At 43.3% G+C, this 27,047-nt stretch overlaps 1 protein-coding gene across 10 annotated transcripts in view; it reads left to right on the forward strand.

The window, feature by feature from the left end:
* The window catches only part of MGLL (monoglyceride lipase), a 160,555-nt gene that overhangs the window by 93,675 nt on the left and 39,833 nt on the right, over window positions 1–27,047 (forward strand). For 6 of the 10 annotated variants that reach the window (XM_083489422.1, XM_083489424.1, XM_083489421.1 and 3 more), the window contains exon 3: window positions 7,572–7,678. The exons of the other annotated variants lie outside the window; for them this stretch is intronic. In XM_083489422.1, coding sequence (XP_083345548.1) covers window positions 7,572–7,678 — 107 coding nt within the window. The remainder of the gene's footprint in view (window positions 1–7,571; window positions 7,679–27,047) is intronic. 10 annotated transcript variants of the gene reach the window in all.

The raw sequence follows: 27,047 nt of genomic DNA on the forward strand, positions 1-27,047 counted from the left end.
TATCTCAAGGTGGAGGGGATACCATGACTGAAGTGTTGCCTCAGACATGGTCTTCTCTTGTGCCGTTAGGCCATGGGCCTCCCCTCGCAGTAGGTCAGAAGTGACCGTGAGACATCCAGCTCAGGAAATCCATTTTCTTTTGGACACTTTTGGACACTGATATGCATGCAGCCATTGTTAACCCTTAAAAAGAAATCTGTGCTGAAGATCTGAGAGAATTTCAAGTAAATAATGATACATACAGTACATACACAATGATACCGCTAGCAGTTTGAACCTAAATACAGTTATGTAAAAATAAAGTCCTACTGAATTTGACAAAATTTATTTTTCTGACAAAAGATCTTACCAAATCTACTTTTGGTATGTATGGATGTATGCATGTATGTGGTACCTTGTATGTATGTACTGTGGTACCTTGTTTTATGACCTTAATCCGTTCCGGAAGTTGTTCTTAAACCAAAGCGTTCTTAGACCAAAGCGTGCTTTCCCATAGCAGCGGGGGACTCAATTTACAAATGGAACACACTCAACAGGAAGCGAAACATGTTCTGCTTCCAAGGCAAAGTTCACAAACCAAAACACCTACTTCCGGATTGGCAGCATTCTTAATTCAAGTTGTTCATCAGCTAAGCTGTTCTTAAACCCAAGGTACCACTGTATATATTTATTTAACAGGATTTCCATACTGTTCAATCATCAAAGCCTCTAAGCAGTTTACAGAAATTTTAAAGCGTTTTACATAATTTAGGTATTTTTAAAAATATTACTCCGCTGTGGATAGTCCAATTTATTTGTCAGCTTTTAAGGATTGTTAATCAGACGAGTTAACTGTAAGTCAGCTGTGGACTAACATAGCATCTAGCGTAAGCAAGAATAACTGCCAAATCTGTTGCACCCTTTAAAACAACATGAAACCATGACTCAGCCCTTAAAGCACATGTTCTTCTAACAGTTGACTTAGCAGAATTGTTGTATGTTGTATTTCAGGGTTCATTTTTTAATGTTACTTTTCACGTGTCAGTGTATGCACAATACAGGTGAGTCTTTTAAAAGAGGCCCCGTGAAACATGTGTACTCTGTCTCCATGGGGCCTCTTTTAAAGGACTCGCCCTGTATATGTATGTCTGTGAAATATGAAAGGAACATGCTTTTAAGACCCCAGGCTTATGCTTCTCTCTGACATTAAACAGCAGAGTATTTCCTCATGTCATACCCCCTTTCTCAGCAGAGTCACAGAATGCAGCTGGGCAGTCAGTGCTGAAATATAGGTTTTTCATACACTGTCGTGCTTATTCTCTATGCAGTTTAAAAATGCACAACTGCCTTTCTCTTTGGAAAGAAATCAATACTTGAAATTTGATTCTTGTCACATAGGACTTCAAGATTGTGATTCGGCTGTATGCAATACCACTGTGGGAAACATTCAGTATTTATGGCCACATACGTTGCTAGTTTATGTAGTGCTAAAACTGTTTTATGGCCCCAGATACCACTAGTTCAAATTTCCTAAGCTGTTCATACTGTTTTAAGTTAGCTCTGGAAAACTCAAGACTTGGAGAAATACGAATGCAGAGGTAGAAAAAAAAAGATCTTGGGTAGTCCCATACTCAAGAGATATTTTGAACCTTGCACTCTGCTATGGACAATTGAACCTCTTAATTCAATAAGATTTAGCTTAAGCTGTAGCTGGGTACAGGATGGCTGCCTGAATATGTCATGTCTTAATTGGAAGCATTCCACTTTTTCCAGGCACAAGTAATTTTGAAGCCTGCACCACATCCCTTTACCAGTTTTTCAGAATCTCAGATGTTTATGCCTCTGTCCTTCTGCACTCTCTCACTCCAGGTAGACAGATAGTGCTTTATTGACTGTATGGTGCCTTTCACAGTGAGCAGAGTTTGAAATGCGTAGTCCAGCTATTTGGAGCTATGCAGCTCTCTGATGTGGGCAATCAGGAATGCTGAATAGCATCATATCACTCATTTTCTTTAACAAATCATTACTGGGAAATTTAGGTTTGTGGCTATTGTTTAGGATAGCTTGTAATTTGAGCCTGAGCTCCAATTCAGATGTTGACATAGTAATCTGGTTGGCACTGCAGAACTGTTCCTCTGTGGCTGGTTCCCACATAACATAAGAATGTGTAGATACTTCCCACAACAGTGTCACCCCTCCATCCTTGCTGATGTAGAAGGTGCTCACATGACTCAGTGGGACAATGTGATCAAACTATGCATTTATTGGCTTGGGAGCCAATAGGAAGTAAGCATCTCTGTGCTCACAATCCTGCCTTAAAGATAAATGTATGAATTGGGCCCAGATTGGCTTCTGCAGAGAACCCACACTCTCGCAAGTTAAAATGTGAGTTTGCTTCAGAATCAATCCCCAGTTTCTATTAGCTGATTTCCACACACCCCCAACATCATCTTTCTGTAGGGATTTAAATTTCAAGTGTTCACTCTGCGTATGTCAGCAATGCTATTTTAGAACTGGTCTAGTTATTGCGCTGAAACCTTTCAAGTAAAAGAGGTTCTGTAATTTTCCTCACACACCCTAACATATTCATAAGTGTCAGAGCTGCTTGAAGATCCTAGCTCACAGAGGATCACGCTAGCCAGCGATCATTTAGTAAAAGTCTTTATTGAGTTACAGTTTCCATTCTCAAGCTGCTGCGTGCAACTCTACGTCTAGTAGCTAGATCGGCGAAGCTCCGTCTGAGTCTCCGCCCCGTGTGCACCAACTTAATATCCTAGCCCGGCTCCACCTTTTCCGCCTGACTGTCCTCCTCTGGGTCCCTCTACCCCCCGGGGTCTCTTCCTTCCGGGATTCTTCTGACGCTGACCCGGACCCTCCTGTCTCCTTGCGCCGGGCTTTAGGACCTGGCTCCCTTTCCGGGCTGCTTACTGCGCCGCCTTCCTCTGCATTTGAACTTGGCGCGCGCGCCCAACCTTCCACTTTCCGCTTAACCGTTTCTTCGCTCCCCGATGGAGGTGTGGCCACTCCTGACTCGTGCCCTCCCTCCTGTGGTGAGCTGCCAGCGCTTGCCCCCTGGCTCCCTTCCTCTTCCCTGCTCTCTGGCGGTGACGCTGGTCCCGATTTCCAACTGCTCTCCTCTGAGTCCCCTCTGGCTCTATCTTCCTGGGGTGCCCCCCTAGACTCCCCCCTTGCCCTGGCCACTGGTGCTCCTTTCTGTGAATCCTCTGATTCACTGGAAAGACTCGGAGATCTCGGGTCGTCGTCATCACTCATCTTTTCTTCTGCCTCCTCCCCTTCGCTCTCTGTTTCCTCCCTTGCCCTTGCCTCTGCTCCTAAACCCCTGACAATAAGCTTAAATGATAAACACTCTGGCCTAGCACGCCCCCCTCCCACCAACAGACTAGCTCATTAACATCCCTGTTCTGGGCATGGATTGTGTACATATATTAAGGATTGTTAGAAAGGGATTAAAAGGAAAGCAATAATTATTATAATGCATGCATGTCAGTCTATGCTGTGGCTGGAGGATAGTTGCTATTAGCTATGAAATTTAAATGAAACCTCCAGAAACAGAGGCAGTATATCTTTGTATACCAGTTGCTGGGGGCAAACATTTGGTGAGTGGCAAGGAAAGAGACTGTTGCCTTCATGTCCTACTTTTAAGCTTCTCAGAGGAATTTGACAAGCCACTGTTGGAAACTGGAGTCTTGGCTGCAACAATGGTTGACCACTGTATTTTGTAGTATTTTCCTGTGCCAGGAATGTACAGCACTGGTGTGGATATTCTTTGTGCAGTGGGACCAGTCCATGCTGTAAACTGCTTCTACATCTACACATTACAGCAGCCGTGTGTGGAGATGTGTTTTCAGCACCCTCTACGTAGTTGTTAACCAGCCCTCATTTCGAAATGAAAGGAGGCACTGAATTCCATCCTGCATTCATCGCAATTAGTGCTGTTTCTGTTCTGCTACAGTTCTGCTCTTGCTAAAACCTATACTGTTCATCTCTCTGTCTGCTGTGGCCGAAACTAGCATAAGTAATTATGTAATTAATTTTATTGGTGTGGGAGGGGGAAATGAAGGGGGGGGGAAAGGAGAACTATTTCTGTAACGTTTATGGACTAAAAAAATGATAGCAAATCCTGCTTTGTATTTGCTTGTGTTGTTTCCATTCCTGACTTCAGGTGAAAGTGCAAATGGTGGCAATTTCGCTTCCCATTGGAATACTTCAGCATGCATACTCTTATCTTAGGAAGAGTAATTAAGGTGAATTAAGCATCCTTATTATTTCTTCTGGAGAATATTTGAAATATATAAATTCAAATAATAATAATGATGATGATGATGATATAGTTTCTACACAATCCAGTTCTTCCTACAGAATCCTGTGGGCGACAGTGATGAAAAGGGTGAATGCTATGTTCGGGATCATTAGGAAATGGACTGCCAGTAAATCTGCCAATATCATAATGCAGTTATGCAAACCTCTGGTGTGACTGCATTTAGAATACTGTGCATAGTTCTGATAGCCTCAGCTCGGAAAGGATATTGTAGAATAAGAAAAGGCTCAGAAAAGCGCAATCAAATTGATCAAGAGAGAGGCAGCAACTCTCCTGTGAGGAAGTATTGCAGCATTTGGAGGTTTTTTAGTTTAGAGAAAAGGCAACTAAGAAGGGGACATGATAGAGGTGTATAAAATCATATGTGGTGTGGTAAAAGGGCATTGAGAAAAGCTTTTCTTCCACTCAGAATCCTTGAATGTTGGAATATTCAGGACAAACAAAATAAATTACTTCTTCACACAGTGGATAGTTAAACTATGAAATTTGCTACCACAAGGGATAGTGATGGTCACCAAGGTTTTAAATGAGGATTCGAGAAATTCATGGAGGATAGAGCTGTCAATGACTGCAAGCCATAATGACTATGTTCTACCTCCATAGTCAAAGGCAGCATGTCGCTGAATGCCAGTTGTTGGGGATGCAGGTGCATAGAGTGCTGTTTCACTCACATCCTTTTTTCAGACTCTCCATTGGAACCTTGGTCACTGTGAGAACCAGATGCTGGACTAAGTGGGCCTTAGGCCTGATCCAGCAATGCTGTTCTTATGTAGCTCACTTAGGTTTGTGTAAGTTCACCACCTAACTAAGGATCCGTGTTAATATTTTGGATAGCCTGATAGAATTTTTAAAACCTGCTCTTTCAGTTTAGGAACTTTTCTGCCTGGTTCCCTGTGTGAAATTGTTCATTCTCATAGGAAAGTGGCAAGTTACAAGCCAAGTATAAGTGCACTTGGCAAACCTTTAAGACAGCCAATTTTTTTATTGCTCCCTTCTCCTTGGCCTGTAGCAGTGGGCTGAGCTGCCAACCATCTCTCTTAGTGCTGTGGGGAGGAAAATACCTGTTGATTTTGCCAGATCTGTTGCAAGACGGCCAGGAACAAGCCCAGCCGGCTCCCTACCCACCTCCAGTGATTTGGCAATCTGAAAATTGCACCACAAGGTGACTCTCCCTTCTTTCACCTCATTAGTATTACAGAAAATCCTCAAGGTAGAGTAGTATTATTAGTGGTGGGGATGGGGAGAGATGGAAAACTCACAATTATACCATTGTGGGGATCCTTTCTCACATTAAGCCAAGCACCACTTAATTGCATTGCTTATTGGAAATTCTGACAACTGCTGCTAATACTACAGCCATGGTGTGTTATATAAAACACCTGTGCGATGTTAGTCACGTTGCTAGGTTCAGCAAAACGCTGTCCTACTCACTTGCTCAAACTTAGGCATGTTGTTGGCATATCAGTCATAAATCCATTTACTCCATTGGATTCAATGGAATTTGTTTCCAAGCCAGCATGCTTAAAACTGCAGTCTTTAGGATTTGCTGACTCCTGGCTACGTTTGTTGTTTTAATCCAGTTTATAGAAATTGCAGGTCATTCATGCAGAGCCAGTTTTCAGGCTGTGCAGAGAGCTATTTTGGCTCTGTTACTTATATGAGGTTTGTTTTTTTAAAAAAAAGATGTGCAAGAGAAGCCTTTCATGCTGCCTGTGCTGGTTTCTTCTTGGAACGTGTCAATTTCAGAGTTTCTTGCTAACAGAATTGTAGCATCTGGAGATGAAAATAACTGCAAAAGAAGCACTGTGGTTAGTGGGGTCTTGCATTGTCCAAAAGATGGACGTGTTTCTTTGGCCGTTCTGTAGGCCTGAGCCATCATGGTGAACACAGCCCAGCAGTGGCCTGAGAGGTGCTTAGCAACTGCCTGTTGTTGTTTTTTTAAAGTCTCAGGCATGCCTAGCAAAAAACTCAGGAGCCACCAAATGTGGCTAGTGGTCTGCATTCAGTTTGGTGGGTAACAAACTGTGCAGGCCTGCTTTATAGTGTTTACATTTTTCCAGATGTTTTGAATGGGTGGAATGCTACTGTACTGCAGCTACCAGTGAAAAGAGAAAATTCAGTTTGTGATCAGTCAGCTCTCATGAGTCATGAAGCAGTTGTGTGGCTACTCAGGGAGATTTTAACATAAGGTTACCAGATTTTTTTTCAATGAATCTGGGGACGCTTTTCAACTTCAATGGATTTTGTATAGGGACTGATTTGTAAATCCGGGGACTGTCCCTGGGAAATGGCGACATCTGGTAGCCTTATTTTAACAACCATTACCAATACACTAATATCCCCTGTGGGGGCAAGATACCCAAGAGGGTGGTGCTTTTGAATACTTTGGGGTGAAACAGATTTCTTAGATCCACTTTGATCTAGATTCAGGCCCGAGTGTGGCACTAAAGCTGCTGTGGTTGCACCAGTGGGTTAACTCCGTTGGGAACACAACCCTGTTGATTCTCCCTGTCCTCTCAGCGGCTTTTGATTCTGTGAACCATGGTATTTTGCTTGTCCTCTCTGTTTCTCTGTCATTGGAGGCAGGTGAGGCTGGACAAGTGCTGAACCAATGTTCAGTAGTTGGCTGGATGAGGGCCAATAAACCTGAGGGGCTGCACTTAAAAGGCTATGGGCAGGATTCAGGTAATGAATCCTGTCAGCGGAAGCCTATGCAAATACTTCTTGTGCAATAGGACGTCCCCCTCTTTCCCCAGGTGATCCTCAAACACCCAGAAATTGACTCAGAGTGGGTCAGGAGAACCCCTGGAACAGCATGTTGGGGGAGCTGAGGGGGATCTTTCCATCCAACAAACAGAAATGTAATAACAGAACGATCAGCTTAGTTCCATTCCATCCTATTTCTCCAGTTATCACATGCCATGTTATCAGTTGCATTTATATTATGTATAATTTTCATTTGTAAACTGTCTTGAGATGGATTGTAATAGGTAGTATTAATATTTTTATAAATGAATAAATAAATCAGGAGGCAGGAGGGGAGCCCCTGATTATGATCTCAGTAAATGGATGGGCTGGTATAGAAGAAGGCAGTCTGGTAAATATCTGGGTCCCAGGGTTTTAAATGCTTCAAAACAGCATTTGTAAATAACAATACTGAAGCTTTTAAATCTTGCTCTTTTAAACACAGCTTGTTTGCTTTTATATTCCCTGGTTTCTAAATTGACACATTCTACTTTGATGCTCCATTTAGGGGCCTGGTGTTCGTTGCTCACGGTGCTGGAGAACACTGCTGTCGCTATGATGACTTGGCCCAGATGTTGACGGGAATCAACTTTTTTGTATTTGCCCATGACCATGGTGAGTGCCATTGAAAGAACAGTGCGTGGCTGAGATAGCAAAAGGGATGAAGTCAAATGCTCTTCAGTGTTTAGAAACAGAGACCGTGAATTAATTCTAAGCAATGGTAAGACAGCTGATGTGGCTCCACCTATCTGCATTATTTTGTCTGAGTGCCAAATGAATGTGTAATGCAGTTGCTTACATCCAAAATGTTGAGATAATCAAATATGAGGATTGATTGGAATGCTGTTTACATTGCTACCTGTACTTGAGATTGTGTGTGTGGGAGGGATGGTGAAATACGGAAAACGTGTTCTAGTAACATTGGTGCTCTAGGAATGTGGTCCTAGAGTATGAAGGCACATGAGGTGACTGAAACTAGGGAGGTCTGGGTCTGGTCAGTGCCTGACCAGGTAACCAACTGGGAACCACATGAACTGTGCCTTGGGTTCCATGACAGAAGAAAGATGAGATATAAACATAATAAAAAAGTTTTGGTGTATGACACACTTGGGTTCTTTAGCTTAGATATGAAGGTTTCAGCTTTTGTTGCATTTGCCCTTCATTCTGGTTGCCCCTACTGTACCATAATTCTAACTATTCTGGGAATTATGGGGACATCTGTGGAAGGAAAATGTTTATGTTTTTGTCATAAGGACATGCGAAAAGCCATGCTGGGTCATACCGAAGTTCCACCTAATCCTGCATCCTGTTTTTCATAGCCAGCTATCAGAGTCATCTTCTGGAAATCTCACAAGCAGGGCATCTCCCTGGTTATTGCTCTCCAGTAACTACAGTTCAGAGGCATATTGCTTCTGGACCTTGGAGATTCCATACTATTATCATGGCTAATAACCATTGATAGAACTATCCTTGCTTGGATCTATCCTCCATGAAATAGACCTATCCTTGTCCTAAAAATGCATTGTAGCCCTCAGTTTCATAAAAGCCTTTCTGACTAGCTTAGCTGGGGTGGGAAGGGAACTTTGAAGAAACAGAAGGATCTGTCTCCCGAGAGGAAGTGGGCCATCTTCAGGCCTGCTTTGTTTTTATTAGAACCCCAAGATCTACTTATAAGAGTCAGGGTAAAGCACAGGGTGTCTGTCTTCACACATTTTGAGCCTAAAATTTTCTTTTCAGTACAGAAATGAGATAATCCTGTCACACACAAGTCCACATCTGGTTGGCTTTCTTCATTTCAGCAGTGCAGTTTAGGCGGTGGTGGAGAACAACTTCATTGTTTCCATTGTTAAACAGTTTAGAGTCAAAGACCTTTGCCAAGCTATACTCAGATCTGCCAGAAGATCCTGCTTTCCTGTCTGTCCCCACTTGCTGTGAAGCCATATTGTCTTCAAGAAAACAAAACAAAACTTTATATAACTTTTAGATGTTTCTCTCCTTCTTCCCACCCCGTCCCAAATGACAATATTATTAAGGATTTTCTTCTACACACCCAAATTTTGCTTCCTTCCAAAGGCAGAGCAAAGTTCTTCCATTTGACTTGTTAATTAGAACAGGCAATTGAGGACAAGAGGACATCTGTAGTGTGCTCTCCCATTTTAAATTCACACAAGAAGAGTGACCCTACTTCACTTTGCTCCATTCTCTCCACCCTCCCACTGCTTGATTTTTTCCTGACAGATCCCACTGTTTTCTGGGAAAATTCTCATCTGTTTCTGCAGGTTTAAGGAAGGCACATGGATTGCCATGTCCCCATGTTTGTCTTCCCAAGAAACCCCAATTATTTCATTAGGCAGCCTTATGCTGAAGCCATGCAGCTTGAGCAATTAAGTTCATAATTCCCCCTAATGACCATCTGGGAGTGTGCACTTGAGATGCATCCAGGGTTGAATATATCTCTTCTCCCCCCCACCCAACCCATGTTAATGACACTTAATGGTGGCTATTATGCTTTGAAAGGTACACACATTCTGTTTCCTGATCCATCAGGAACCTACAGGGAGAAATGCCTTGCGAAGCATTTGTTTGGGCTCTGCTACTCTTTTGTCTCTCACTAGAAAAAGAGCAAGGCGTGAGGGCTGCATTGTAGGGTTTTGCTGCTGCATATATTGCCCATTCATCTCTTCAGTCACGAGGACTTGAAAATTCATTGGTTTTGTTTTTATTCTCTGGTATTTGCAAGACTCTGATGATATTCAGTCAATCATACAAAAAGATTTTTTGAAGCCCCAGAGCTCTTCATGGAGCCCAGAAATGGACAGTGACTGAGGGCCAAAGTCAAAAACACACACAGAGAGATCAATGTAGCCCAGCCACAACCCCCAAGAAAACTGCAAACAAGCTAGGAAATGAAATGTTTTTAAAAGGAACTTCTCAGCTGCTGCACAACTGAATATATAACATTTTAAAGCCACACACAAAAAAGTACCTTCTTGTGGAACCAAATGGAGGGGAGGGGCAATGGCACACACCTGGCCTCCTGTGCCTTTTCAGCAAGGAGGGGTGGTGGAGAGGTTGGCACTGTGCGAATACACTGGCAGCTAAGCTGGTGAGCCCCCTGGTGTGTCCACAGTGCTGACCTCCCCATTTACTCGCCCCTCTTCCTTCTGGTATGCTGCAGTGCTGCTGCAGTGCTGCTGCTGCTGCTGCTGCTGCTGCTGCTGCTGCTGCTGCTGCTGGAAGGCGAAGTGTGTACCTCCTGTCCCGCTGGCTGCCTGCCTTGATACATGAAGCATTGACAAATAGGTATGCTAATGTATGACAAACACCAATGTATAACAAATACTAGTTAATCTATAACAAATACCAAACATGTTTTGACCAAGCATATAAGCATTTCTCTCTTTGTCCATTGTTCATACATCAAGGTGTGTACATGTTTGCATTATAAAGCTTAATATACTGGTATTTAGTTGCACGGTATTTGAGAAGTTATTTTTTATACAGTTCGTTTCCCAACTTGAAGGCCAAACTCCACATTATGCTAAAAGTATTTTTTTAAACTAACATGGTTAGAAAAGACTCAGCCATGGGGGTGAATTGGGACCATGGCATAGCTGGGATAGGCCTCGGCTCTTCTCCTTGCAGTTTTCCTGTCAAAAGTCACTCCCCTCTCCCCAAAGGTGTAACACCTGTGGTGGGAACAAATAGGAGCTTTGGGGTGTGATTTGCAGCCCAGGAAAAACAGCAACATGAAAACCCTCTGTACCATGTTGTTGTTGTAAAGAAAGTAATGTGGCCAGTTTTATGATATACCGTATTGGCCTGAATATAAGCTGCTCTTTCCCCCCAAATTCTGACCGTGAAAAGTTAAAGTTCGACTTATATTCACAACCTTACGATATGCAGCCAGGAGCGCGGGGCAAACAGTGCCAGGAGCGCCGCAAAGCGGCACCCACCCTACACATAATTCCCCATCCCCTTCCCTAAGGTTGGGAAGGGAGAGAGCAAGGAAGGGGAAAGGCCGTTGGTAATGCAATGCTGCCCCCCCCCCCCGTATGCAGCCAGGAGCAGCGAGGAAGGGAGCGGCTTATATTCGGGTATTTTTTTCCTTTTTTTCTTTCCCCCCATCAATTTTAAAGCTGCAGCTTGTATTTGGGTGCCGCTTATATTCGGGCCATTACGGTACGAAGGACTGTAAATCAGCTTTTATGTTATTGTACTGGAAGTTCTGTATTGTTGTTTATATGTGTCCTTCCATTTCATTGGCTGTATTTTTTAGATTCATTTCAAAATAGAATTACACAAAATGTATTATTTGGCCCTGGCCTTATTCAGTCTATTAATGGAGACAACTCCTGTAAATAATAATAATAATAATAATAATAATAATAATAATAATAATAATAATATCATCTTGAATTGGATCTCAGTGAAACTGATGCTGAGGTATCTGGCCTAGTTTTTCAGGAGCTGACAACAGCCACCTGTCAAAACTCCTTGTTTCACTATGCACTAACTCATTGTATGCCCATGCTAACATCATACATTGTTCAGCTGTTCACATCATACCCAATAGGTTATCAGAAGGTGAAGAAAGTTCGTACTAATGAGAGATCCAAAATCTATTCTTGGAATATAGTCCTTGGTAGGCCTTTTGTGATGTTAGATAAAAGGGCACTGTAGGGATGGACTTCCAACTTTTTTGTGCCTGCACCATTGATAATATTTGTAGCTGGAAAGAAGAGCTGCTGAGTTGCTTGTCAGGCCGAGCACGCCTTTAGGGCAGTGTTTCCCAAACGTTTTTGGGCAACGGCACACCTGTTAGCCGGAAAAAAATCTCGCGGCACACCACCATTAAAGCCCCGCCCCGTGACGTCAGCGCGCAGCGTCACGCCGGGAGGGACGCACAAAAGCGAAAGTTTTTTCCCTCCCCCTTGCCGGGGTGGGAGGAGGCAGCAGAGCGAGGGCAGCTGAGGCGGCGGCGGCGATAGCGGGCGGAGGAGGGGGCGGCGGCGGGAGTTGCTGCTGCTGTTGTTGCTGCTGCTGCCCGGACATGCCGGCCTCCTCCTCCTCCGCTGTCTCGCGCTCCTCCCTTTTGCGCGCGCTGCCCCGCCGCTCGGCACCACCACCGCGGAGCCGCCCCCGGCTCGACGCGGATCCTCGCCGCCGCCTCTCACCGCCCGACTCGCCCGCCTTCCTCCCACGGCACACCAGCCGGTGTCTCACGGCACACTAGTGTGCCGCGGAACACCGGTTGGGAAACACTGCTTTAGGGGAAGGGCTGTAAGTCAGTGGCAGAACATATACTTTGTACTCAAAACACCCCATGTTCAATCCTAGCATCTCCAGGAATGACTGGGAGGAGATGCAACAACTGGAGGATGTGGGACCAGTTGTTCTGTGTCTTTGTGAAGGTGTTGAAATATGTCTGCATACCCGTATTGTGGGCTGGGACCAAAGCAGTTGTAAGTTTCTTACCAGGTTGACTGGGCCTGTTGGGTGTATCACTACATGATTGGCTGCATCCACGTAGGTTACAAATGTTTTGGCTCCTGTGGAGTTCTGCTGTGTGAAACCAATTTCATGCCTTCTGAATGGGAACTGTAGACATGCTTGCACCCAGGCCATATGCTTGAGTGCCAGGTCTTCAGAAGCCTTCATCCTTTGAGTTTGGGGCTGCAGTTAGGACTTGTGAGGCCTCTACATTTTATGCTTTTGGTTCTTCATCTTCCTCAGTTTGAGACACATACACCCCCAGGATGTACAGTATATGTTTAAACCCCAAAGAGATGAGTTCTTCAGAGGAAATACTTCAGAGGAAATGGCACATCTGGAAACTGGGGAGGGTGGAAAATAGAAGCAAAGAGGCTTCTGTGGCACTGCATGATGAGGGCTGTGCTCCCTCCGTATCCCTTGAATGTCTTTTATGCTGGAGAATAATGAATAGCTTTTTTAGCCACAGATGCTTTAAAAACACACACTCAAAAATCCCTTTGAGTTTCCAAAATAATCCATTAACAGTTTGCACCTGGTAAAGCTATTCCATTCAGTTAGTTTATGTGAGTCAGAACACATTATCAAGGCATTAGAGTCTTGGAGATGTTTTTGGATGTGTCACCAAAGCCTTCTGTGTAGTAACATCTCCCGCCCCCCTCCGCAATTGAAAAGTCATGCAGAGGAAAGTGGATCAAGATTGCTTCATTTTGTCACGTATGTGCTTCACAGTATTTTTAGATTTATTTTAAAACACACGGATACAACTAGGAGGCACCACTGTTTTCTTCACTTATGCAGTGTTCTATAATGTGCTTTCCCAATATCTGGGTTTCTTTCGAGGTTCACTGCAGTCGGCAAAGTTAATGTTGCTTGGATGACATTGTTCCTCACTTCCATATGTTCAAATATTTGGATTTATTTGAAGTTGAGCCTTAAGTCTGAATTTCTTCATTATTTCTTTTCTACATTCTTGCAGTCCTTACATCACTGATCTAGTCTCTTAATGTTCTTTCACAGTTTGAGGGCTGGTTTTCTACAAAGGTGTGTAAGTGGTGCATTTCATGAGCGGCAACAAGAGGAAGGGGGGAGTAGGGGCCATTTTGAGCTAGAGGTCGGAGGGACAAGGGTTAAGCTGTTCATCTCAAGCTCAAGGCCTCCTGAGACTGCTTTTGGTCTATTATTAATTACTCTGAAAGCTAAGGGTGATTTGGGAGGAACCTCAAATGCTTTGATTGAGGCTGTTTTCTGCTGTATGCTCATGGGGGTGGTAGAGGGTTGATGAAGGACCCCGGGTGAGAGATCAGGAAATGCTGGTGTCCTAGGGTGAGAGGTTGGGAGGAGAAAGGAAAGATATCAGGTGAGAGCTGGGAGGAGCTACTCTCTTCTGTGGGAAGTAAGGGCTAAAAATTCCTTTTAAGAGAGGACTCCATATTCTGCTTATTTTATTTGTATTTTTTTAGCCACTATTTTATAGTATTATGAAAAACTTTAATAGGAATCTCATTACGAAACAACAAGATGTATTTGCCCATGTATGTTAATACATATTAACTATGTGTCCTTTCTTGTTTGTCCACTGTGGGCAGTGCTTATCAATTTTGACCGGATAATTGATTTCAGTAACCTTGTAGCCTGCTTCACAACTTTGAAAACTTCCAAATTGGCAACAAACGTTTTAAAAACAAATAATGTGGTTTTCTCTCAGCTACCGGCAGCTGCTCCTTGATGACAGCCACACGGAATTTAGCGTTGTGAAAGGCCCAGCATCTGTTTGACTCTTAATAATAGCAAGTAATCAATAATGAAACATAACCAGATGCTTCTTAGCTCCTTCCCATGAAGGGGCCTGGCCATGGAGTGTTAAAATGCCAGAAGTTTCCGTCAAGTGGGAAGATGCTGTCGTATGTCTCCATCCCTAACAGCTCCCTTTAGAGCAGGGGTGAGGGAACTCCTTAGACCAAGAGACCAAATGTGGCCTTCCAGGCCTCTTTTTTCCCTGGCCTTTGGGATTCTCCTCATGTTTCACCTCTTCCCCAGACCACAACCCTCACTGGCCCTTCTTTGCTCCCTCCTTGATAATTTTTGCCTAATGACTCCAGGCTGAAGGAGAGAAAGGGCTTTGTGAGAGTGTGTGTAGAAACTAGCCTGCTGTACAAAGTGCAAATTTTACATTTGTTGTTCTGCCCGCTTTTGCCTCTGGCCTCATCTGCCACTGCCATGTGGCCCCTCAAAGGTTGCCCAAGCGAATGGGGTCCTTGGGCTGAAAACGATTCCTCATCCTTGGTTTAGAAGTTGATCCTGAGGTGCTTCATCTATTCAAGGCTGAGCAAAAAAGTAGATGGGGCAGGCTGGGCTTTGCAGCATTGCATATTCCTTTACAATACTGAGGACCAAAAGATAAATGTTGTTTTCCATTCACTTGGAAGGTCAGATCAAAGGAAAAAGGAAAGGCTGTTTCTTTCCTATTATTCAGAAGTCTTTTAAGATGTTTGCGACTGAAGTGCACATTTCTTTCCTCCAGAGAGTCCCCATTCTAACCATGGCGTTTTGCATTCCCCAGGAAAGAGCCCTGTCATTAACAAAGGCTTTACTGTTCCGTTCTGTTTCATGAAAAGCAGGAGCAGTAGGAATTGTACATTTTAAAATATTTGGGATTCTTCTGCAGGGGCAGGGTTTTGATCTCGAAGCCTTTCAAGGTCCATTGTTGCAGAAAGCAGAGAAACCTTTTAGTGGTGTGTGCTGGTGTGCAGCATTTGAAAGGGATGATTTACAAGAAGAAGTTGAAATGGAGTATGTTTGTTCTTGTTGGGGGTGAGGGGAAGGAAAGAAGCATGGCTAGATATGCAGTTACTGAAGAGTTTTTGGAGAGATTTGTTTCTGGTATGGTGAGGTTGGTTTGTGGCAAAAAAAAGGGAAGGAAAGCGGGGAAAAGAAGATAATTGTGTCCAAAAATATTATAGGAATGACATTGTCTAGTACAGGCATCCCCAACCTTTGGCCCTCCAGATGTTTTGGCCTACAACTCCCATCATCCCTAGCTAACAGGACCAGTAGTCAGGGATAATGGGAATTGTAGCCCAAAACATCTGGAGGGCCAAAGGTTGGGGATGCCTGGTCTGGTAGTTTCCTAGTAGAGTTGGTTCCCCGCTGTCCAGAACTCATTCATCCAAGAAGGCATTCATTAAAGCACACTGGGGTTTTTTTAATCCAGGAGTAATTCATCCAAAATAAACATTTTCCTCTGGTTTTCTTTGTACATGCTAAGTGTGAGGTGCTCTACCTGCCTCAAGTTCCTTGAGAATTGTAATGGTGGGCGAGGAATGAGCACATTGGGCAACTGTGCCATTGAATGAAGGCAACCTCTTAGCATTAAAATCAAATAAACAGAGAGTACAACAGAATGAACATTGTGGTCAATAGCTTTGTGCCCCAATTGGCTCCTTGCATCTTTATGGACAAACCCTTTCAGCTAAATCCCCCATGCAAACAGAAGTGTAGTAAGGCATGAATCGTTCTAGAGATCTAGTTAGCATAGCTGTGTTGCTTGTACATAATAAAATATATAGAATACATTGGGATGATGTCTATTCCTTCCATTGTTGACCACAGAAATCCATGTGCTCATTCCATCATTGCAGCCCTACTACTTATGTGAACTTAAGAAGTTCTTAACAGACTGAAGACCTGTCTAGTGCACCATTCTGTTCCCACAGTGGCCAACTTTTGGAAAGCCCACAAGCAAGTACTTGATACAAGTACAATAGTCCTCTCTTGCTGTGGTATCTCTCTTGATTCTGGAGGTAACCATCATGACTAGTAACTACTGATAGGTTCATCTTCCATGAATGTATCTAATCCCCTTTCAAAGCTGCCCAATTTGGGGTCAGTCAGCACAAAGTGACTTTGTGAATTCCATAGTTTAACTATGTGTTGTGTAAAGAAGTACTTCCATTTGCCTGTCCTAAATCCTAAATCCCAAATTTTCAGTTTTATTGAGCAGTAGTTTTAATTCTTGGCTTAGCTCAGGAAAATCTGAGCATCTCCAGCTTCATAGACCTTGCTTGGTTTTGTATATACTACCGGCAGCAGCTGCTGTTCTTATATCCTGCAAGCTCCAATTGAATTGCATTGCACAGAACCCATTAAGGAAACCAGACCTTTGGTCCTTTGGATTAGATCTTGCAAACACCATCATAAAAAGGTGAAGATACAAAATTACCATTCAAATTAGATGTGCTCTGACCTTCCTCTACATCTTTTTACGATCTTTGGGGCTAGATGGGGATGCTAAGACATGACTAAAGCCTTGTTTCATGCCCTGCATCACAGCAGGATGGATTAATGAAGTACTGTAATAATGTTATCCTCAGTTCCTATAGCTATTAGGAATTCAGAACAGGGAGGTCCTAAACCTAAGCTGTAGTAATTAGAATATTTTACCAGCAAAGAAAGCTTTTAGATAGGTAATTTCACAAGCATCTTGGTTGTTTTATGGGAGCTCTGGAAGCTGTGATGACCTATTGGGAATTCTCACCCGCATCTCATCTACCTTCATGAAGAAGCAGGGGGTATGAGGAGAAGCAATTATAAACATTCCCCTTCTTCTGAGGCAGATGACAGAGCAGGGGATCAGAAATAATTTCAACCACCAATCTACTATATCACCGGGGGGGACATAATCCCCATCCCCACCCTAATCAATCTTCTTTTAACTTCTGAAATGGGATAGGGCCATTAAACTGCCAATGATTATGTTTTTTCCTCCCCACCCCAACCCTTTTAAAGTCTTCATTTTCACCTTCCAGCCAAAGCATTTCAAAGGACACGTCTTTATGTTGCACTGCACTGTATAATACATTTCCTGCCAAGAAGAGCTAGAGACAGAAGGTCCCTCTACAATAACCAGGAACAAAATCCCATGAAAGGCTAGCAGATGACTCTACAGATTGCGCATAACTTGGTTGTGGTTTTCCAAACAGTTTCACAAATTCAAGCACTCAGGTTATGATCACTCAGCAAAGCTCTGATGCCTACTCGAGCTTGGGTGTTAAATCTAAAGAGAGAGCGGTATTCAGCTGCCACAGAAATTCCCACTTATGCAACTGGACTTTACCCCCTCTCCTCCCACCACACCACTCCCAAATCTGCTCTAGGCAGTTGTGGGAACCCCTGGAACAGATTTAGCAGGTAAAGGGGGCAGGGTCCATTGTGGAAGCAGAAATCCTTGCGACAGGCAAAATGCCTGGTTTCATGCACAGCTTTTGCACCCCAGTTGGAGGTAACTCTTGTTACAGTAGTTCCACTCCTACATGCAGGGTTGCTTCCAGAAAGTAGTACAGTACTTCAAGATTGCTGCTTGGCTTCTTGGCTTTGTTGGGTTCCACAAAGCTCCATTCTGCCCCCAAGCTATTTAACATCTATATGAAACTATTGAGCACTCCCATCTGTGGATTTGGAGCATGGCACCATCAGTTCTACCCAGTGCTTTTTTTCTAAAAAAATGTTTTGGGGTACTCTCATTTTGACTCAAGAAAATCAGCATTTTTTAGTTCTAATCAGGGAAAATAAATACAGTAAATAGACAAAAGTACAAAGGTTCACAAAATGTTTAGAGGTATGCGTACCCCTAGAAAAGAAAGCACTGGTTCTACCTCTCCATTTCATCAGAATCCAGAGAGGCTTTGAAGATGTTGGACAGGTGTCTGGAGGCTGTGATGGATTGGATGGGGCACAAAATTAAACCGAGGCCGAATCCTGATAAGACGGAAGTACTGTGGTTGATTGGTTTCCGGATCTGGGAAATAGATGCACAACCTGTTCTGGGAGGGGGTGCACTTCCCCTGAAGGAACAGCTTCATAGTTTGGGAGTATTCTTGGAATCCAATTTGTCACTGGAGTATCAAATGGCTTCTTTGACTAGGAGTGCTTATGCCCACCTTAGGTGGATTCTCCAGCTATGGCCATTCCTGGGATCAGACTAACCTGGCCTCAGTTGTCCATGTTCTGGCGACCTCCTGTTTGGATTCCTGTAATACACTGTATGTGATTCAGCCCTTGAAGATGATCTGGAGGCTGCAGCTAGTGCAAGATACAGCTGCGAGGTTGGTAATGGGGCAGCCCAATGGGACCATGTGCCACGAGCCCTGAAAGCACTGCACTGGCTGCTAGTGAGCCTTAATTCAAGGTGTTAGTACTAGCACACAAAACCTTAATTCAAGGTGTTAGTACTAGCACACAACAAATACCTAAAAAGGCGCCTTCCCCAGTATCTACCATCCTAGATCCTGCAGTCAGCAGGTGAGGTGTACTTGGTGGTGCCACCACTGATGTGGACCTGTGACAGGGGCTTTTCAGTGGTGGTTCCTCGTTTGTTAATGTCCTCCCTGATGAGGTGAGCCTACCTCCCTCAGTATTAACTTTCAGGAAGAGCTTGAAAACACTGCTGTTTACCCACGCATTTGATATCTGAAGGACACTGTTCCTGGCAACCCTGAGATCACTGCATGAGACAATGTTTTGACTGTAACTGTTTTACACAATCCAGCTGTAACTGTTTTTAAGAGTGCTTTTTTAAAAGTTGCTTCATTGAGAGGGTGTGATATTTATTAATTAATTAGTTAATTAATTAATTAATTAAGGCTACATTGAATACAACCCAGATTGTAAGGGAAGGGATAGCTAAATTGGCCTCACTGCGTCCAGCCCAATGCAGAATAGATTTGTGGACCCATTAAAACTGCAGGTAATACAAAATAAGAACTTCTAACGGCGTCCCTGTGTCCTTTTAAACATTAAGTGCCTTGATTTCAAAATTCAGTCTGCTGCTCAAAAGGCAGCCAGCAGGAAGAGCGTGGGGTGGCTGAGGGCCAAACTACACATGACTTTAGTTGTGCAGGTCTCCTTTTAAGTGCATGACTTGTTTTATTTACATGAATTGCCAGCACAATGACCCTGATCTGTTTTGGGACCCTAGCATGGAAGTCCTTTGTCCTTCTATGGACTTAGTCCAGGTTGGGCCTCCCACAGTTTTGATTTGCATAGAGAAATTGAGGTCCCCCCCCTTAAGTGCAAATTGCAGGTGCAAAGGGCCTGTTTGGGATCAGTTCCACAAAGGAGGTAAAGAGTTAAAGCCCACCCACCCCATCCAGGTGTACCAGTCTGGATCAGGACCCCCACTCTGGTAATTTTTGTGAAAGTAAAATAAACCCCCTGCACTTAAAAAGCAGCTACATAGCTCAGGTGATACGGAGTTATGGTCCTGAATTTGCTACAGCAGCTGAAATGAAGAGGCCAATTGGTATGGAATGCAGTTGGAATGACTTTTCTCGGTCAATATGGATGGGAACAGCCTTCAAATGTAAGGTTGGGGGAGAGTCAGCAAGAGATGCATTTTGATCAAGACACAACATTTAAACGAAGAAGACTTTGTTGGCAGTTTGTCAAGAGCCCCAGGCTGTACCTCGCAAACTTCAAAAGGAGACCCTTTGGGCTTTTCCTTTGGAGAATGTCAGGCAGATGACAGCCACCCTTGTCTTTGGAGTACCTCTTTGTGATTCCACAGTGGTGTGCCTCTGTCCTGACTCCGGGTATTTTCCCATCCCCTTTTTTTCCAGTTACAGGGAAGTTGAATGTTGTTGGTTCCTCACTTTGCCCAGCGAAAAAAGCTGCATTAGTCTTGGAGGCAAAATCACCTGCAGTTTCTTCCGCTCTGAAAGATGCATCCTACACAGACAAGTGTGCCTTTTTCTCACAGTGTGTAATGCTCCCAGGAGGCTCAACGGAGCAACATTGTCAAGCCAAGAAACAGCTGGACCACACAGAACTAAAAATAAAAAGACAATGAAGCTGCACATACAGCCTGTGCAGCTGACTGTGGAATGAATTCTCCAAAGACATTGAAGCTAGGAGTATTGACTTACTCGGCATGTCTTAGCTCCCCTCCATTATTTTTGGCACCAAGCTGAGTATTTAGTCCAAGTTCCCAGCTGTAACTACTGGATCAACCAAGCCTTTTTATCCTCTCACCTAACTTAGAGAATGTATGGATTTCTGACATACTCCCACCTACCATTTGACATTTCGGAGATGAAAATAGGAATACTCCTAGAACATGTAAAAGATGGATGCAGAAGATTGATGGCCTAGGAAGAAAGAGTCAGTATTTGGATGTCATTCATTCCACATTTTCAAATAGGCTAACATAGTTCACAGTTACAAATGGTCTGGAAGAAAATTCATAATCAGATTGTGCACCTTGAATTTGTATGCTAGTTTTTTGATTTATTTAAAAAAAGGGGGGAATGCGGAGAAAAGCACACAAAATGCATATGTTAAGGAGGAAATGCATGCAAAAAATCTAGAGCAAAGTGCATGCAGATCCTGCTAACCACATGCTTGCTATCCCAAAATTCAGTCATCTGCAGGTAAAGAATTATGCCAGAACCTTGTTACACGCTCTGCAGATTCAGATATCCAAACCACCAACCTCCATAATTCCTTGTTTGTTTGTGCTTCGCTGGTCAGTGACATCCATTTTTAGGCAAAAACCACAGAGAGAGGGAGTGGAGAGCAAGTCCCACATTAGAAATATTTCCATAGAAAATAATGGAAATTGTGGGCTCGTTATATGAACAATTTCCAGTGAACACCATGTGTTTAGTAAGCGGGACCTGTGTATGCTAACAAAAACTCCTACATTTAAAATTCATCTCCTCCCCATGGTTAAAAAAAACACCAAAGAAAATGTGATGGAACGGATTTAGGATTGAAGGCATTTGGAGCTGAAATAGGCTGATCCATCCATCCTCGGTTCTGAGCACATCTATCAGTGTGCCTTCATGCCTGGACTAATTCTTCTCCCTAAAAGGAGTGCTATTGAGCAATTCTGGTTTGGAAGTGATATATGGGCAATATTCCAAAATGAGAAAAGAGCTCCTGTAATACTTCTTGCTTTCAAAATAAATGTAATCAAATAGAATGGCACATCTATCATTCAAAGCAAATACATTTTGATCAGCACAAACACTTTATTATGCCAGCAGGGTAAAAAAAGGAGCAAGTACCTCAAGAAATTCAAGAACAACAAGATGGGAAACTATCTAATGTATTCTGTTGTTATAAAATAATCGAAACAATAACATTGGCTATCCCCAGGATGCCTATAAGGAAAACATTGCTGACATGAGCAAATGGGGTCTGTTGGAATGGATGTGTCCACATTAAAGTTAGGTCCAAAGCTTCTTTTTATTACTGCAACTGCTATATACTGGGAAGTGTCTGGAAAGGTTGTTTCAAACTCAGGTCCCATAGATTAGATTTTTGCTGAGGGTTGCAGTCTGTTTCAGATTGGTGCCATCCCTCTCTTCTTGCATTTTGGAATACACAAAGAAGGAACTGTAGTTTGGGCATAGTAGGACATGATGGGCTTCTTAACACAGAAGCACCCAAGATTGCTAAATCAGGGTTCATAACCAGGTGTGCAACTTTTCTGTTTGAATTTATTGTTCAGGTAGATGGAATCCCGGGGTGCCTTGAACTTGCACCCTTGCTTCTTATTTCAAGACACTATGTGCTTGCTGTTAATTTTGCTTACTGCTGCATTGTTGGCACAATCAGGTATCTCAAAGTGAGAAAGAAATGTGTCCAGAGTGCCCTAATTAATCTGGGAATCTTTTTTTTTTTTTTTTGCAATTGACTCACATCAGTCTTTGGTTAAACTCCTGGAATGTGTTAAGAAAACAATTTAGTACATTAGTTGCTATCATCAGTTTTCCCCTGAAATAATAGTGTAGGTAAGCCCACTGCAATTTGTCTTAATTTAGGTTAAATCATGGAAGTATCATTCAAATTATCTTCAGGTGCATGTCATGTTTGTATGTGTATGGTGTATGTATGTGTGTGTGTGTGTGTGTGTGTGTGTGTGTGTGTGCATGCGCAAGCAAGGCATTTAAGTCCTTGGGCTGCATTCCCCGTAGGAGCCGGCTGGCCTTTTTGTTCTCCAAAGACTTGCAGAAAAATTTACCCCATTCGATATAAACTCTCATTTGTGTAAAATGCTCAGAGCATTTCAAGTTGAGATATAATGGGGCTGCCATACATATCCGGGATCATCCATCAGAAATAGTGTATGGGTGGAATTTCCGAAAATCGTAAAATTGTCTGAGATGTTGTATGTCGGAAGTGTTTATTAATTGGCAAAGTTCCTTTAAAAATGGCAAAAAGCTCAATAACTTATGTGTCTGGATTTTCAATTTTTGAAATATGGTAACCCCTAGATCTGATCAATCCATTTGTTAGATTGGTAACATTTTTCATTGACTATACATTAATCCACACATGCTCATTGGTTATTTCTCCGGCCACATCTGTAAGATCAGTACTCAAGATTCCAGGTAAAGTTTCTTTAAAAAGGAGTTATCCCAAACTGGGAGGGAGGCACATAAAATGTACTGGTCTATTCCTTCGCAATCTCCGATCATGTGACCAAGTTGAAGTTACAGTGCAGTGTTCAAGTTCTGATCCCACAGTAACACATGTGCATGACCACCAAGTGTGTGAAATGTCCCTTCACTCACAATAATATTCAAGAGTAATGGAGCAGTGATTGAAATAACTCTGTAAACACCCCCAAGCAAAAGGGAAAGTAGGTTTACTGGCCCTGCTCTTGCCCTTATTTTGAGAGGTGAAGGGATTAAAAAACAACAACTAAGGAAGGAGAAGGATTACAGGGGCTCCTGCTGAAGCCTTTAAGATGCCAAAGAGAGAAGCTTTGTTTTTCTTTTTCACCCTCAGTCCTGACAAGTCCCAGTCAATGCCTGCTCTGGGAGCAAGGATCTCCCTAGGGAAAGCTCACCTTCCACATTAAGACCTGCTGCTCCAAGAGCCCCAAGGGATATACTTGCCTCAAGGAATTTTTATTCTTTTCTCTTTTTTTGCTGTTCTTTTAATTCAGTCTCCAGTCACTTCTGTTTCACAGAACAGCCAAGAGTGGGTCTGCTGTGAAGCTGGCCTGCTTCAACCACAGCAGTAGAGGAAAGAAATGACAGGTTGTTAGTCCTGGCTAGGCTCCTAGTGTATTTTATAATTATTCTGCAGGCATGCGTATAGGGGGAAGTGGATTATTCTATGAGGTAAACTAATCATCAGCTGTTCTGTTGGCTCTTGCATTACAGCACCCTGAAGGTGTTGTTTCAGACACCAGTAAATCTGGAATGGAAACAAAAATGAGGCGGGGTGGGGAGGTTTTGGAAGCCATAAAGCTTTTCTGCGGCTGTTCTGTGAGCACAGTTCCCTAGCTGCCAGTGTCAAAGTCAAGAGGGATACATAGGGAGGTAAGAGACTGCTGATGGTAACAGAAATGAACCCTCCCCCATTTTATCCTCACAGCAACTCTGTGAGGCAGGTTAGGCTGAGAGTGAGTGGCTGGCCCCAGGATACCAAGTGTGCTTTGTGACTGAATGGGTATTTGAACCCTGGTCTCCCAGCTCTTAGTGTAATACTCTAAACAATACATCACACTCACTCTCTACCTAATTTGTACTTCCTTAACCGAAGCCAAATTGCAGCTAGACTTAGAAATTCACACTTCTCCAAATCTCGTGAAGTGGTTTTCCACACAAAAATGCACTTATTTGGGGGGGGTGTACAAAACATAATATATAATAATAATAAATTTATATCCCGCCCTCCCCAGCCGAAGCCGGGCTCAGGGCGGCTAACAACAAAAAAACAGTATAAAAGTATAGCATAAACAACACTCTAAAATCAGTCATTATAAAATTAATTAATTCAGGCCACTGGCAACCATTGGGCCAGAGCTCCGCGAAGATTGCCGAGGGAGGGAGTCAGGCTGCGCCCTGGCCAAAGGCCTGGTGGAACAGCTCTGTCTTGCAGGCCCTGCGGAAAGATGTCAAGTCCCGCAGGGCCCTGGTCTCTTGTGACAGAGTGTTCCACCAGATCGGAGCCACAGCCGAAAAAGCCCTGGCTCTAGTTGAGGCCAGCCTAACTTCTCTGTGGCCTGGGACCTTCAAGGTGTTTTTATGTGAAGACCGTAAGTTTTTCTTTGGGGCATACCAGGAGAGGCGGTCCCGTAGGTACGAGGGTCCTAGGCCGTATAGGGCTTTAAAGGTTAAAACCAGCACCTTAAACCTGATCCTGTACTCCACCGGGAGCCAGTGCAGCTGGTGTAGCACCGGATGAATGTGATCTTGCAGCGAAGACCTCGTAAGGAGTCTCGCTGCAGCATTCTGCACCCGCTGGAGTTTCTGGGTCAGTCTCAAGGGCAGCCCCATGTAGAGCGAGTTACAATAATCCAGTCTGGAGGTGACCGTCGCGTGGATCACAGTGGCTAGGTCAGGGCGAGAGAGGTAAGGAGCCAACTGCTTAGCTTGGCGGAGATGGGAAAATGCCGCCTTTGTTATAGCTGCAATCTGCGCCTCCATGGAAAGGGAGGTGTCGAAGATTACACCCAAACTCTTAACGGACGGTGCTGGCACTAATTGCGCCCCCGCAAGAGATGGGAGTTGCCCCCCCAATCCCATATTAGGGGAAATTGCTTGCTGAAATGCATATATTAGGAAAAATTGCATACAAAAAGACACGTATTAGGAGAAATCAGCACAAAAAATGCATATGGCTTTGTGTGACTTTTTAAAAGGAAAAAAAATCAACTCGATGCAGAAAGGGGGTCAACTGAACTTAAAGTTGGAAAAATTGGGAAACTGAAATAAACTGAAATCAACCTATTTATCCATCCCTTCTCTGGATATACACCTTTGACAGTGCAATCCTACCTTCTGGTTGTGGCAGTCTGGTGAAAGCAACCTGAGACATAGCTACCATGTTCTGCTCCTGGGTGTGTGGCCTCTCCCACTTTGCAGACTGGTGGATGTGGGATTTTTAAGAGTAAAAATAAGTTGATGTTTTAATGTGCATGATGTGGGTTGGTGTGATACCATGCTGTAGATTTGGTACATTTTTGTAAAAAAAACCTAACCAAAACACACCTGCTATGTGTAAGTAGCATGCATATTTTTTTCAGTACTGGCTTGCTAACCAAATCCCTGATTATAGGGATGATCTGCCTATCTCCTGACTTTGCGTTTATTCTAGTTCAGGGGTCTGCAACCCGCGGCTCCGGAGCCGCATGTGGCTCTTTTACATCTTTGCTGCGGCTCCGGGACGGATACTAGCGAGGGGAGGAGGCGCATTGTGCACCCCGACACTCCTCACTGTGACGGGTGCTGTACTGGCTGTGACGTCGCATGGGGGCGGTGCGTGCGTTAGTCACGCACCGTCCCGACGTCACCTTCCCGCCCGCTGTCAGATCGTGGCTCCGGAGATATATTTGTTTTAAATGTTGCAATGGTTTTGCGGCTCCCAGTTGTTGTTTTTTCTTCGGAAACGGGTCCAAGTGGCTCTTTTTGTCTTAAAGGTTGCAGACCCCTGTTCTAGTTGGTTTCATCTTTGCTTGACTGTATCGAACAATGTTATTGTAATCAAGGCTTTCCCAGAGTTGTGTTTGTCAAATCCTAATAAAACATTGCAACCTAGCATAGAAGATGATCAGCACTTTGTAAAATGCTTGCAAAGGAGGTCAGCTATCTTGCACAGTATGTGAATTGCAAATTACTATGGTTACGATCCAGAAAGTTAAGCAGTTTTGCATTCTGTTTCAGTGGATTTATTTTACATCCATAGGCTTGAAAAAGTGCTTAACTGTGGATGAATTGCACCCTAGGCAGCCACTGCCATCATTACTGCTGCTTACTGCCCTGGGAATCTGTTGAAGGGTAGGCTACAATCTTGTAAACAAATATACTGATTTTAAACATTTCTATTCCACCTTTGGAGATTTATATATATCTATTATAGCCAAGGCAGCTCACACACAAAAAAAAATACCTTACAAATGCTTTGCTTTGATCCAGTGAGAGTCATTCAAGGTCCTTAGTAAATGTTTTCTAGAATTTGAACAGCTAATATCAAGACTCCTTATCAGTTGAATCCTTGCCTCTCTACTCAAAAGTAACTGCCATTGAGCTCAATGGGCTCACTCACAGGTAAGTGTGTATAGAATTGCAGCCTTTATTTATCTGTTTGTAGAACATTTATATACCTTTCTTAATGCATATCCTAGGGTGGTTCACAATTTAAAAAAATACACTGTATTTTATTTTAATTGTGAAACTACCACTGCATATGTACGAAGCAAAATACAAGAGACATGAAAAGCACTTAAAAATGACAAAGTGAGCTATACATCAGCTTTTTAAAAATATTAAAAACATTTAAAGCCTGGGGAAATAGAAAATCTTTTTGCCTGGCACCTAAAATATAATGGAAAAGGCGCCAGCCGTGCTTCTTTATAACCAGGTTACCACAGTTTAAAATGCCCTCTCCTTGGTTAACGCCGTAACACTTCCACAATGAACAGGTATGGTTGTGAGATCTTCATTGCTTTGAGGGGGGAAGCAGAGGAACTCTCCCT

Source organism: Podarcis liolepis (genome assembly GCF_965112155.1).
Source record: "Podarcis liolepis genome assembly, chromosome: 2".
Taxonomy (NCBI): Eukaryota; Metazoa; Chordata; class Lepidosauria; order Squamata; family Lacertidae; genus Podarcis; species Podarcis liolepis.